The 13,707-nt window shown below is 37.4% G+C and overlaps 1 protein-coding gene across 1 annotated transcript in view; it reads left to right on the top strand.

Annotated features, from left to right (window-relative positions):
• Nucleotides 1–13,707, top strand: part of myom3 (myomesin 3) — a 58,949-nt gene that overhangs the window by 27,147 nt on the left and 18,095 nt on the right. Inside the window, exons 12-19 of the mRNA XM_028012195.1 lie at nucleotides 963–1,162; nucleotides 2,215–2,268; nucleotides 3,644–3,771; nucleotides 6,983–7,166; nucleotides 8,692–8,866; nucleotides 8,984–9,105; nucleotides 9,690–9,877; nucleotides 13,361–13,487. Coding sequence (XP_027867996.1) covers nucleotides 963–1,162; nucleotides 2,215–2,268; nucleotides 3,644–3,771; nucleotides 6,983–7,166; nucleotides 8,692–8,866; nucleotides 8,984–9,105; nucleotides 9,690–9,877; nucleotides 13,361–13,487 — 1,178 coding nt within the window. The remainder of the gene's footprint in view (nucleotides 1–962; nucleotides 1,163–2,214; nucleotides 2,269–3,643; nucleotides 3,772–6,982; nucleotides 7,167–8,691; nucleotides 8,867–8,983; nucleotides 9,106–9,689; nucleotides 9,878–13,360; nucleotides 13,488–13,707) is intronic.

Raw genomic sequence — 13,707 nt, 5'->3', positions numbered from 1 at the left:
TTTCAATCTGAAAATTCTGGTTCAATTTCAAGTGTAAAGTAGTTCGAATAGTCAGTATAAAAAATTCTATAAAAGTTCAGTCAGTTTACAAATGGTTAACATTTAATTTGTTAATTAGGTAATCAATAGCAGACAGAGTGATCCTTTCACACTTACATTAACATTTTGCTGCAGAGGTCCTAAAGGAATTGTCATCTCAGCTGATTGAAGCAATAGAAATGACTGAATGTGTTTCTTTAGCATTACCAAGTAAGCTATGTCTGTTGATTTTATAAAATTGGGACTTCTAGTAGTTGCAGTGCACAACCAACTTTTATTGCTTTTCTATGTGAAGCAGCAACATGCAGGTGTTTTGCTGCATGCACTTCTTGGCACAGTGTTGCCTACAATAGAAGTGACACGCTCAGCATAATCATTTCTCTAAACAGCACCTCATTGGAAAAGCAGGCACATAAAAAAGTCCAGGAAAGATTAGGGGTTCAGAGTAAATTCATTTTCAGGGGATAAATGCTTTAAGTATCTGGAAAATGTGTCTTTTTAGATTTGTGTGTGCATCATTTTTGTGTTTACTCTTGATTATGATCTCCCATCATTGTAGAAGAGAAAAATCCTCAATGTTTTCGAGTTTCATATAAGGAGAGAAAAGATGTGTTCCAGTTCCTAAGCAACCTCCTTCTTACTCTTTTTTGAATTTGTTTTGTGAAAGTCCTCTGAATTTTTATGAAGTACTTTTTACATGACCATGACATATAATCTCAGGTTGATTTCTCCCAATTATAGAGCATGGAGGGTTTACTGATTTGCTTTGTTGTTGTGGGGGTTGGATTATTTTATAGTTTGTTTCTCTATAAATTGTTCACATCTCTTGTTGTGTAAATGTATTTATTTATTTATTTATGTACTTGCCTAAATGTTCCTGTGACTGTGATTAATCTCTTCCTCTCTTATTGTAATTTTTTTAGGTGTGACCTCAGTCAGGGAGAGTGGGTGCGCTGCAATGTGGACATTCAGAAAATATGCCACTTTCCAGTGTTTGGCCTGAGGGAGAGGGCTCTATACCAGTTCAGAGTTTGTGCTGTGAACAAAGCCGGGGTGGGACGTCCCTCCAAAGCCACAGAGCCTGTCCTCACTGCAGACCCTCTTGAATACACAAGGACAATGGGTATTACTTATGGGCTGCACACATTTGTTAAGTTCGTGTGCATTAAATGGTTTGATTATGGTTATGAAAGGGAAATAACCTTTCATAAGTTAAGTTTTCTATTACATTTGTGTTTAAATTTCTTGTTAGTATTATAATAACCAAGAAAAAAACAAGAATTTCAAATGTAAAGTCTGGCGTTTAGGTCTATGCTTCACATATCCGAATAAAACATTTAAAGCCTTTTGTGCCTCCACCATTAAGTCATTCTAATTGCTTGAAAACCACTATACGTTTAGAGTTGAAAGCGATTCTCCCTGAGGCTCCAATTAACCATAAAATGTCCCTCAATATGGTCCTTTTGCTTTTGTGTGGAAGCTTCTGTGTGTCTTATCTTTCTCCGCCTATTTATTCAGGCTTTTGCTTTGTCTCATCGACATCTGCAGTGTGCTGCAAAGATCATCAGCAATGCATTCACGACTCTCTCCTGCTGTTTATTCACTTCATCTGCCTCAGTTGCCCTGTTATACCTGCAAAGAAATGATCAGTGCCAGAAAAAACAGATGTAGGTGTGCAGATTTAGATCTCATCCACAGCTGCGGGGTTATTTCTGCGATAGCATCTTAATGCTATCATTGAGAAAAATGCTTTGTTTCCAAAAAGATGACTTAAAAAGCATTTCTTGATCTTGCTAAATATTGGATTCAGAGGGGGGTATTGGAGAGAGAATGAGATGTGTTTGTGGGGATGGGTGTGCGTGTGTGTGTGTGTGTGTGTGTGTGTGTGTGTGTGTGTGTGTGTGTGTGTGTGTGTGTGTGTGTGTGTGTGTGTGTGTGTGTAACGATGAGGACAGATGGGCTGTGGTCAGATGCCGTGGATCATTAAACACGGATGAAGGACAGACAGAAGGTTCACTCGCCTCTGGTCTTCTTTCCATCTTCCTGTGAAGCTGCTGTTCATCTGTTTTGTCTGCACCTCTAACATTTACAAGAAAATGGTGTCATCATTATCTCTGCATAACTCCATCACCGCTATGTCTTCTCTCATGTCTTCTCCATCTTCTCTTATCTCAGTGGTCCAAGTGGACAGAGGAAGGACCATTACCATTACAAAAGACGAACTGGAAGGTGAGAATGTTGTGTTTTTACTTTAGTTCTGATTCTGTCTCAAAAGGAGCATATCTAACACATGGTTTACTTTTCACTGGAACACACACCGCCGCCCCCTCATCTGTAGGTTGCCGCAGGCTCGTGGCTTAAATGCATCTCCATATTATGTTTAATAATGAGCTGCAGTAACTGTACGGCCACAGCAATGAGCATTTGTTCCATTTGCAACTGTGAAAGGAGCAAAAAGTCCCCAGTGGTCTTCCAATAAATGCACATAATGGCTCGAGGTAGAGTGAATGTCTATGAAAGGGGGCCCGATAACCTTGACTGCGTACCACACATACAGAGAATGGTGAAAGGGTGGAAGAAGATGAGGCAACCAGAAAATAACTGCAGCCTGGAGGATACAATCATACTTTTAGATTCTGCTCTATGATGGAGACTTACAGTGGAATGCATCTACCCAGGTGGTGAGGCTTTTAATGTAATGACTAGAACATAATTGGGAGATTAAGCCTCATCGAGATCAGCTTAAAGAGCTCAAATTTTCTTATTGGTTGTGTTTATTTATGTTTTTGGGGCATATTGTCTTTGCTTACTGGTTTGTTATTTTTCTGTGCACATCGCTAAATAGTAAAAATGCAGCATTCGCTATAACGATTGCCAATATCTATAGCTGATTTTTAATATCTTATTTTTGCAAGGTTTGACTGCCAATACCAATTTTGGGTTATTCTGATTTTTTTTTTTCAAAATATAAGAAGATATAAGAATGGTATGTGAGATGCTCTTTCAAACTGAAATGCATCAGTGTTTTGTAGACAATCTTATTTCTTTTTTATTGTAATTTTTGTGTCAGAAAAAATCACCTCTTGTATCTCTACAGTAATTGTATGTATAAAACAAAACCTCCTGAGTCATTCTGATTACACACTGTACTGAGAAGAATTTGCTTTCCTTTTCACCTGATTAGCTTTTTTCAAATCTTTGCTCTCCTTGTGCAGAGGAGAGCTTTCTCTGTGCCTTCTCCAGCTCTGCAAACTCTTCAGGGGAAACAAACATAGAAACTTGCATAGTTTCAGATGGAACAACAGCAATAAACACTATTTGCCCAGACTTTCACAGTCCTTCACCGGCTTGTTGAGTCCTTGAACATTTGCTGACTAAACGTATCCAATGCTATTTGGTACACTTGACATATAAGGAATGGAGGTTAAACTGAAGCAGAGAAGGTTTGAGTGTCTCTCCCGTTGTGAGGCTGTATCAGTTCCAGCAGACGCAACTTGAAGAGTTTTACAATAAGAGGAGAAAAGCTGTAACTCAGCCAACACTTTTCATACTGACCTTGTTTTTCTCTTGTTTTCATCCTCCTCCTCCTCACTTTGCTCCGCAGGTCAGGTCAAAGCTCCTTTTCCTCCCACAGACGTCCGTGCCTGCGAGCTGAGCGACACCTACGTGGTGCTGAGCTGGACCGAGCCTGAAGCCCGAGGCAGGGAGCCGCTGACCTTCTATGTGGAGCGGGTCGGTCCTTACGCCAACGCACACCTCCCCAGACACACACACACACACAAAAAAAAACAAGGATGTATATTTTATTAGCTCTGGAAGCAGATTAACTGCACAGTAATTTCTTTTCATATTGTGATCATAAGCTCCAGGTCATATTAATGTTTCCCAGTTTTTAAGCAATCAGGAGTAAGACTTTTAAAAGTCTTCTGCACAACATGTTCATTCACTCTGTTTATTTTGTCCGAGTGTAAAGCTTTTGGTCGATAACAAAAGTTTCAAGAACAAAGGGTCTCAAGAGTTAAACATTTAAATTTTTTTCCATTTTGGATTGTTATGCATTTCAAGCAGGGGTGCTTTCAAAGTTTTCTTTTGTAATGTGTTTGAATGACACACACTGTAAAAAAGTGACTGTAGAATTTACAGTAACGTACTGGCAGCAGGGTTGCCAGCCAGTTACTATAATTTTTACGGTAAAGAAATTACAGTAACTTTACAGTAAGCTTACTGTAATTTTTTTTTACAGTAGCCTTACTGTAATTCTATTACAATTTTACTGTAATTTTATTGCAGTTTTACTGCAATTTTTATTATTATATTACTGTAATCTGATTAGTGTTACTATAATTTCTTTAAAATAGCACAGTAATTATATAACATGGTTACTGTGATTTCATCACATTTTTATCATAGAGAGAGTTGCACAAAACTATCACTGCACTTGACCTGCCAGAGCACAACCACCTCTCCAACGCAAAACCAGCACAAACCTAAACCACAAAAGCAGCTGACTCTTTTTTTATATATATATATACAAACGATGCAAAATAATAGAAAACAGGAAAGCGAAGCCGTCCCGTGTGATCCACGGAAAGAGGAGGATGTTGATTCAGGTTCAGGTGGTGTCAGACGTCCAGAGGAGGAGAAGGTGATGCAACATTGTTTGCTTAATTTCTACTCGTTTAACCCGCAGTCTGAGACTGTAGGAGCGGCAGATATCTGCCTTCTGGTAACCTGCCAGAACCGCAGACGGTAAAAAACCCAGCCGGGATCCAAACGACTGCTGTTAGAACTACGAGTGGGATCAAACTCCGCTCATTCATTTTTAGCTTACAGCAAAAGCACCAAGCCATCAAATAAACAAAAGTAAACTGACCAGTAACAAAACTGCAATACAATGTTTTTTTAAAAAGTACTTGCCCGGTGAGTCAGTGTTGGCCCCGCCCTCTAGCCTGTGAACGTTGTCCTCCAGTCGGTAAAAATCCCACAATGCAACTGTACATTAAAAATTTACAGTACAACAGTAAATTTCCGCACGTGATCCAGTGGTCCAATCACGTCCCATATACTTTCCATACGCATTTCAGATCACAGTAAAGAGCTGTATTTTCAAAACCCAGCTACCTTACTGTATTTTCTTGCTGTAGTTTTTACATCCATTTGTTACAATGCAGCAGGGAGATAGAAAGATGATGTTTTGCTGTTTCCACAATTTACAAAGCTTGTATGAGTCACGTTAGGAGCCATTTCTCTGTGTTTCTCTCCAGTAGATGGTATTTAATGCAGGGTTTACACTGGATGCACCACCAGTCCTTAATTAACACTAAGTCATCATAGAAAGATACAGACACTTCCTTCTTATTGCAAATTAGAGTGAAATATACCTTAACATCCATACTTTTAGACTACATTTACATGGGGAGAACATGCCATCTCTATGCAGGAAGACTCCTGGGCCAGAATATGAAGCCAGAACCTTATTGTTGCAGGGTCACATATTTTTGTGGTTAAGAAATTGTGAATTTCAGTCCTACAGAAAAAGATCACTACCATTGAATTTCAGTGTCAAACACTACATCAACTGGAAAACATCAAGTAAGGTTTGATTTCTGAAATGCGAATGTAAGATGTTTCCACTGATTTTAGAGAAGGGTATGTATAATTTTTGATATTCCTTTTATTTTATTAAAATAGTCATAAGACAGCAAAGTTACATTGTTCAAAACAGATACTCCTATCCTTGGAGAGATGGCTATATCACTTCCTGTTAGAAACAAATTTCTTGGTTGAACAGCAATTTAAATCTAAACCTTCAGGGATATAAATATTTTCAGACATGTCTCTCATAAATTGTATATAAAAAGATGTTTCATATTCAGCAACTGGTCCACTTTCCAGGTTAATTTAAGTGTATTTTTCTTTATGGACGCTGTCATTGGACATTCTGCTCAACATGGTATTTGTTGCAGATATTTTATTGTAGAGTGTGAGAACATCGGAGATACCCTGTATGCAATTTGTACAAACATTTAAAGCAGTAAATTTATGTGGAATATTTAAATTCATACAACTAAGGAGAGAGCTCCAAAAATAATTTAAAGCTTTACAGAAGAGACACAAAGAGCCACAGAGGACATCAGGAAATGTATGTTAGGTTTGCCTCTTTATGGGTATGTAATTGTGTTTCTCCCAGAGATGAACTGGTGACACCTCTATAGTGTCACCTTTGACCCGGAAAAGAATAAGCAGGTATGAAAAATCAATGGATGGAGCCAGCTCCCTCTTTTTACAATATTTTCTCAACTATAAATTTAAGGTTCAAAGTGATGACAGAAGCAGATCAAAAATGTGAGACTGACCTGTTCTTTGCAACAATAGAGAGCCGTGGCTCCTCGATAGCAACTCCGGCACTCAACAGCTCCTGACTTCAATAATCAGAAAACTGCCAGAGGAAATAGATTTTTATTGAGGCTTTAGAAGTTACTGAGGTAATAAAACTGTCAAATCTCTCAAAGGCACCTGAAATTACTAAAGTCTGCAGCCTCACTTCTGCTTATATAATGGAGTGAACATTCAAATATCCTTTTTGCCCTCAAGCAAGCACTTTATAATCACTCTTCTCTTTTACCATACCTGCTCTTTTGTTGGTATTTCTACTTACAAAACAATGACTTATAGAAGGAAATGTGAAACCCACGGAGTAGCAACATAGAAATGCAAATAAGGAATATTAAAAGGGACCTGGTATAGCTTTAGACTCTTGAGATACTCTTTCAGTGATGGGTAAATAGAACTAAAAAGAACAAATTATCCACAATGCTATATGTCTTCATTTCAATGTGGTTTCATTTAAGGGTCTGATTGGCTGAAATACCTAAGCTATTTTTTAAATTTCCACTTTTGCTTTTTTATATATATTTACATCAAATTTCTTTGCTTGAATCAGTCCTTGGCAGGGAAAAGCAGCTGGGAACTTGCCAGTCTGGACAAGGTGGTGAACTCTCCCAGGTACCCAGTGTTTGATCTGGTCAAAGACAAACAGTATTGCTTCAGAGTCCGCTCCATCAACAAGTATGGTGTTAGCGACCCCTCCGACCCGAGCCCACCAATTTCCCTTGGAAAGCCACAAGGTAAGAGAAGATAAATCCTGCTGCCCAATTATTACTTTGTCTGCTCAAAGGTCAGTTACATCATTAAGACTAAATTCCTGAGTCAGCATTTACCTCCTATACAATGCTGCACCTGCAATAATTGTGCCAAGATACCACTGGCTTTATTCTGGAATCACAATACATGTGTAAAAAAGACAAAACGGGTAGTATCTCATTAAAAAAACTAAATGAAAAGATGTGGAAAAATATTTTTTAGCAACTTATTCCACAATGAGTTATCCACATCAAATCCCTTTTACATCAATTATAAAGTTGTCTATAATATTGGAAGATTTTACATCCTTAAAGATTAAGCTCCTGGATGATCTAATTTCTAGAAAAGATTTGATAAAAATGCATCAGAGAAAACAGAGCTGGTTGAGTGAAGATGCATAGAAAGCACACCTTCAAGAAACCATCTACACCACTATTTTTCCCTGCTAATATTCAATCCCTGGGATCATAAATCATGTTTTCAAAAAAATAAAAAATAAAACAAAATAAAGAAGAAGGGAAAGTTCAGTAACTGAATCAATGAACATGACACCGACTCCGGCCCCATGCAGAAGTAGATCAAACCTCCGACAAACAAACTATGCGTTACCCAAGGCTGATAATTTTTGCCTTATCAGCCAACACTGAGGCAAAGACAACAGGCAAGACAATTTTCCAACGAGTCCTACATCAGGCTATTTGCAGGAAACAACTAAGAAATCGAATCATTTGCAGCCAAAAGAAAAAAGAGGGCTCAAAGTCTCATTGGATGAGTGTGAAAGTTGTGTCAGATGCATCTTGCAAATGCAAAACGCTTAAATAACACCGGATTATGAAAATCTGCCTTCAGGAAAATGCTTAAAAATAAACAGTAGCAGAAAGAGGTGGTTACATGTAAACCTGCCAGTTACTGCAGCATGTTTTCATCCTGCCATAGAGCTACCATTGAATTTACACACATAAAATCAAGCATGACTACCTTCACTTATTGATCTTTGATTTGACTATTAATAAGTGTCCTTATGACAAAAAATGGGATGTTTACTACCAGTTACCTTAGTGCAGATGAACATGTGGTAGTTGTCGTCGATCAGTTTCATTCAACAGGACATGAGGTCGGCTGCAGGCCTTGATCCATTTCTTGCACTATTCCAGACTGTTTGGTTTTGAAAATGTGCCATTGATTCTTCCCATTGATTCCCATCTCTTGTTTTTTTTTGTTTTGTTTTTTGACATGCCCTATGTGTGGATAACTATAGGATTCTGAATTAAATCAGAATTGTTCACACTGTATAAAAATCTAAAACATAAACTCACTCTCTCTTTCTCTAATTTATTCATCCGCACTAGAAAACAAACGATGCAATAGACTTCAATTTACAACTAATTTTTCTTTAGAAATTGTCATGGGTAAATTTCAATGAACACATTGAACTTATTGAATGTTCCATCAGTTCATAAATTGCCTCTATTTGTTTTGATGGATTGAATCTCACTTGATTCCCTTTAGCTGTGCCGCCTCCACCTCACTCAGTCATGGCCATTAGAGATACAGACACCTCAGTTCTGCTGCAGTGGCAAGAACCAAAAGACAAAGACGACATCGTGGGATATTATCTGTACTACAGTGAAGCAGAAAAACAGGAGTGGAAAACTGCCAACAACAAACCCTTAACAACAACCAGGTAAAAAAAAAGATTGACCTATAACGTGTCTGAATACAATTAATAAATTATTGTAATGATAACATACACTGCCATTGATCCTTATGAGTGTGTAATCCAAACATGATGTGTCTTCAGGTTTATAGTTCACGGTCTAAAGACTTGGAAGGAATATGTGTTCAGGGTGAAATCTGTGAGTCGAGTAGGAAACAGCAAGTATTCAGATGAGTCTCACCCCATCCTGGTCAAATCAGCTATTAGTAAGTTCACAAAGGATTTTGTGATGTTGCAACAGTTCCTGAAATCTTAGCAGTATGAAATATTAAAACAAACACATTCAGCCAAAAGAAGTGCTGAAAAAGGTTTGAGGCTCTTTTCATTGGCATGGAAGTCATTAGACTGACCCATCTGACCTAATACTTATTTACAATTTGCCTTTTAGCTTTCAGCAAACACGTATCAGAGAATGTAAAGGGGACCTTTTTCACTTCAAATGTACTTTTAGAAGCCACATTGTGCTTTGGCAGGTTACATTACATTGACAGATTTGGTTCACTGCCATCAAAAATCCATCACAGTCTCGCCAGCTCTGAAATGTCCTGGTGGATAATAGTATTAGTCCAGTTCTTTCCAAGAAATGAATTTTTATCAAAGAGAATATGAGCTGAATAATCCCTTTAAAAATGGCACAGATGCAACAGTTTGCAATAATAGACAGAATCTCAAGCCTTCTAAGGAAATCTTGGCATTCATGTTGTAACAGCCAAGTGATAAGATACTTTCAATAAATATCTTTCACCTATAATTCTTTTGTTTGTTTGTTTTTTTCCCCTCATTTCTGCAGATGTTCCCTCATCTCCCTCTGCCATTGCCCTGCTGCTGTGCACAGAATCAGAGATAGTTCTGGGCTGGAGGGCTCCTTCCTCTAACGGGGGAAGCTCTGTTTGCGGCTACTACCTGGACCAGAAGGAGAAGGGCATGGAGATCTGGAGAGAGGTCAACATAAAACCTGCCAAAGAGAAGCAGCTCAAGGTTGGTTATACCTATATTCATAGGTTGGTGAATGGTTTTCTTATTACTATAAAACAAAACAAAATTATTACAGAGATGACATAAAAAAAACTCTCTTTAACATCTTATATTAGCATTGAGCAAGATTAGCACAACATGAAACCTATTACATTGACTGATGACTAATACTGCACATCTACCTGAATATACCATTACCATGGTGAAATGGTATAAAGAAAATAATAGGTTTCAAGATCCAAATAGACTTCCAAAAAGATTTTTAGTAACAGCATTAAGGGTTTTGAATGGACGTCCTGAATAGTAAAGTTTGTTTTTTTTTATCCACTTTTTCTTTTCTTGCATGTAATTGGCAATAATAGCAAACCGTCATTCATTCTATCTGTCTGCGCCACTAGGCAACCTGGCAGTGTCCATGGAGACTCCTAACAAAGTTAAATTGGTATAGTGCTTCACCAAGAATACAAGAGCTCCATAATTGGATATTTTATGAATGTGTGAGAGGCTGTTTTTATCTCCTGAGGGAAAAAAAATCAAGGACAAAGCCAATTAGAATGAAAATGGCTGGGCACAATAACTGACCCCTCATGTTGTGTCCTGCAGTTTTTAGGACTGGAGGTCGTGTTGTTAGAAAAAACTCATTTCAGCACTTTCATAAAATAACAAGAAGTGCAATCTTTTTCCAGCATGGGGTGTTATTTTAATCAAGATGCTGATTTCTTGGAATCAAATGAATCATTTAAACATAAATTGAGCTGCTGTTTTTAATCAAAGCAGTTTTGTTTCTTTGGATTGGAGCTTTGCTCATGATTTAAGCCTAAAAACCTTTAATTTTCTTTACATCAAGAAGAAACCTACAGTCACGGTGAAAATGAAAGTACACCCTTGGTCTGTTTAAAGCTTAAATGTAGACAGGACCATGCAAATAAATAAATAAATAATATTTATACACAGTCACTGTTTGGAAGAAGGTGTTCTGGAAGCTGCCTGTTGTGGGAAAGTTATTCCTCAGCAGGAAAAAGGGAGCTTGTTAGAGTTGATGCAGAACATCCTTGAAGAAAGCTGGTTATTAGAGGATGGGAAAGGTCAGATATTGGTGCAGAGGTTTCCCATCTAGCAGGAAAATAACCCTAAACATACAAAGAAGAGTGGCTGTGGAGTGACCCTGATCAGGAGTCTCAAACTCAAACGCTTGATGGCTGGGTTCCTGGAGCAGTATGACTGTCTGCTTCAACATGACTCAAATAATTAGCTCATTAGTTGAGCTCTTTAGAGGTTGACTGTCTGCCAGAAAGCAATTTGGTCATTTTATTCAGGTGTGGAGAAGTGAGGATTTGAAACCTTTGGTTCAGATCAAAGCATGTTAATGTATTAAAATGGCTTTAAAGTTCACACATAAATCTATTCAAGAATCTGTGGACAGATATATGAAATATATGTTTAGAGACTGTCAAATCTGACTGAGATTGAGCTATTTTGCAAAGAGGGTAAAAATATTAGATATGATAAACTGGTAGCTATATATCGAAAGACTTGCAGCATACTTTTAAGAATATAAGTTGTTAAAAAATAAATAACTATGTGTTCATTCTTTTACTCTTCACAATTATTCACTATTTTCTGTTGATCTATCACAACAAGTCAAACAAAATACACTAAGGGTAGTTGTAACATAAAAACTTTAAGGAATACAAGTACCTTTGAAAGGCAGGCATTTATTCTTTACAAGGTTTTAAAATTTTAAGAATGACAAGATACTTTACAAAAAGAAGAGTAAACTCTCCACATCCCTTGGTATGTAAAACAACACTCCATTTTAAATTCTAGCGGCACACTTAAAAATACTAGAAAAAAAGTACTAATTTATTACTAATCCATCATTGAGTACTTACTTTGTAAGTAATGTTTGTTGAGGTTATTCTTTGATTTATTACTTGGGTCCATGGTTCAGTGGGTAATTTGCAAATGTTTTATTCTAGCCTTCAAGGCTTTTTAAATGAAACTATTGATCAATTTTAGAGGTGGGGGAAAAAATCAACTTGCAAGTCTGCAACAGGATTGTTTATATTAGTGTTATTAAAAAAGTGGAATAACTTTAGTTGTCAGATATATGTATTGGCAACAAAGATTATTTCACCTGATTATTAGAGCAGCAGGTCAAGTATTCAAGCAGGCAACTTTTCTTTCCAGAGAACAAAGGTTCATCTATCAGTCAGTCAAATGTAGCCTGATTGCCCCCTGGTGGCAGAAGTTTAATTTTAAAGACACTATCTGTGCCTTCTTCATGCTGGACTGTACATCGACCTGATTGATTTGTTGTTCAGTTTAAATATATCATGCAGGAAAGGATTTGCACCTAATGAAGAAAGGTGCAGGTGAGACATAGCAGCTTACAGATAGCGGCTGCTGCTGTTATGAAAAAGCTCCCTATGCTGTGGTCAATTAGTTCCTCGAAGATAGGCAGAGGCTGTGGAGGTTCCCAGCTGTTCGCCGAGGCGATAAGGGCCTTAGAGTCTAAGTGGCTGTGAATAGGAGGATCAATGAGCAGATCAATAGGCCTGAATCCCTTCTCCCCCCCGAGCGAAAAATGTCTCAGGAGCTCAGAAACATGTTTCAGCGCCAGTAGAGCTAATAACTTGTAAATAGTCTTCTAAATTCCTGAATCAGGCAGAGTGAAGCTGTACAAGTGGAGAACATTTCCCCCTGATTGGACTTTTCTATTTATGTCTTGGTAAAACTGAGTAAAATTAGCATAGTATGTTAGATGAGTTTTTCATTGAAATAAAAAAAAAAGACCATTTACGAAGCTGAATTTCAAACACAAAAATTACAAACGAGTAAATAATAAAATGATTTATTTTAAATGTATTGCATTTCTAAAGATACATTCATAACATTCATAAAGTAATAAAGGAAAAGTTTGAAGAAAAAGGAAGAGTAATAAAAGTCAGACCAAATTCAACAAATTGTTAAAAAGAAAAACGTTTCCACTGAGATAAGTTGTGTGCCTGCTATCTGGGAACAATGAGATCCAGTGGGATAATGGGGAGCAATCAGTTCTTTGAGATAAGATGGACCAAGGCCATTCGGGCCTCTAAATGTAATGAGGATTTTAAAATCTATTCTAAATCACAGAAACCCAAGGTAAAGAGGCTCAGGTGAGAGGAATGGGATATTTCCTGGATATACCAGCCAGCACTTTGCCTGCAGCATTGGAAATCTGCTGGAATAAAAAGGAGGCAATATTTTAACTCCAAGTAAAATTGTTGTGCAGTAAAGCTGAGATTTGACGAATGCATGGAGATTTTTCCAGTACTCCTCTAAGACAGAGTGGCTTTAATTTTGGTAATATATCACTGATGGTAAATATTTAGCATGTGGTAAACATTTTTTAATTCTTGTAAAAAAATATATATATATATATTTACATGTAATGTCCCATGCATCAGCACCTTTCAACGCCTTATCAGCTTTGTTTGTCTGCAGGTATCAGACTTGAAAACTGGACATTTCTACCAGTTCCGTGTCTTTGCTGCCAATGCAGCTGGTGTTGGGAAACCGTCTGACGCCAGTGAAGCATTTCTGTGCGAGAAGTGGACAATGCCAGAACCAGGTGAAAGCTAAACTCTCATCAAATCCATGCAAATGCATCTCTGCTTATCTGAATGCTTAACAGTTGCATCCAACAATTACAAACCTTACAGGTGTTATTTGAAGATGCCCTCTGATGCATGAATTATGATCCTTTGTGTCAGAATTTGTTTTCCATTTTTTAAAATTCTTTTCTTAAGGCATAAAAAAGGTAGGAAAATTTTTTTGTAAAAATAATTTTT

The sequence above is a fragment of the Xiphophorus couchianus genome, chromosome 3 (assembly GCF_001444195.1).
Source record: "Xiphophorus couchianus chromosome 3, X_couchianus-1.0, whole genome shotgun sequence".
In the NCBI taxonomy this organism is placed as follows: domain Eukaryota; kingdom Metazoa; phylum Chordata; class Actinopteri; order Cyprinodontiformes; family Poeciliidae; genus Xiphophorus; species Xiphophorus couchianus.
The sequence above is the reverse complement of the archived record's forward strand: the minus strand, read 5'-3'. Positions and strand labels throughout refer to the sequence as shown.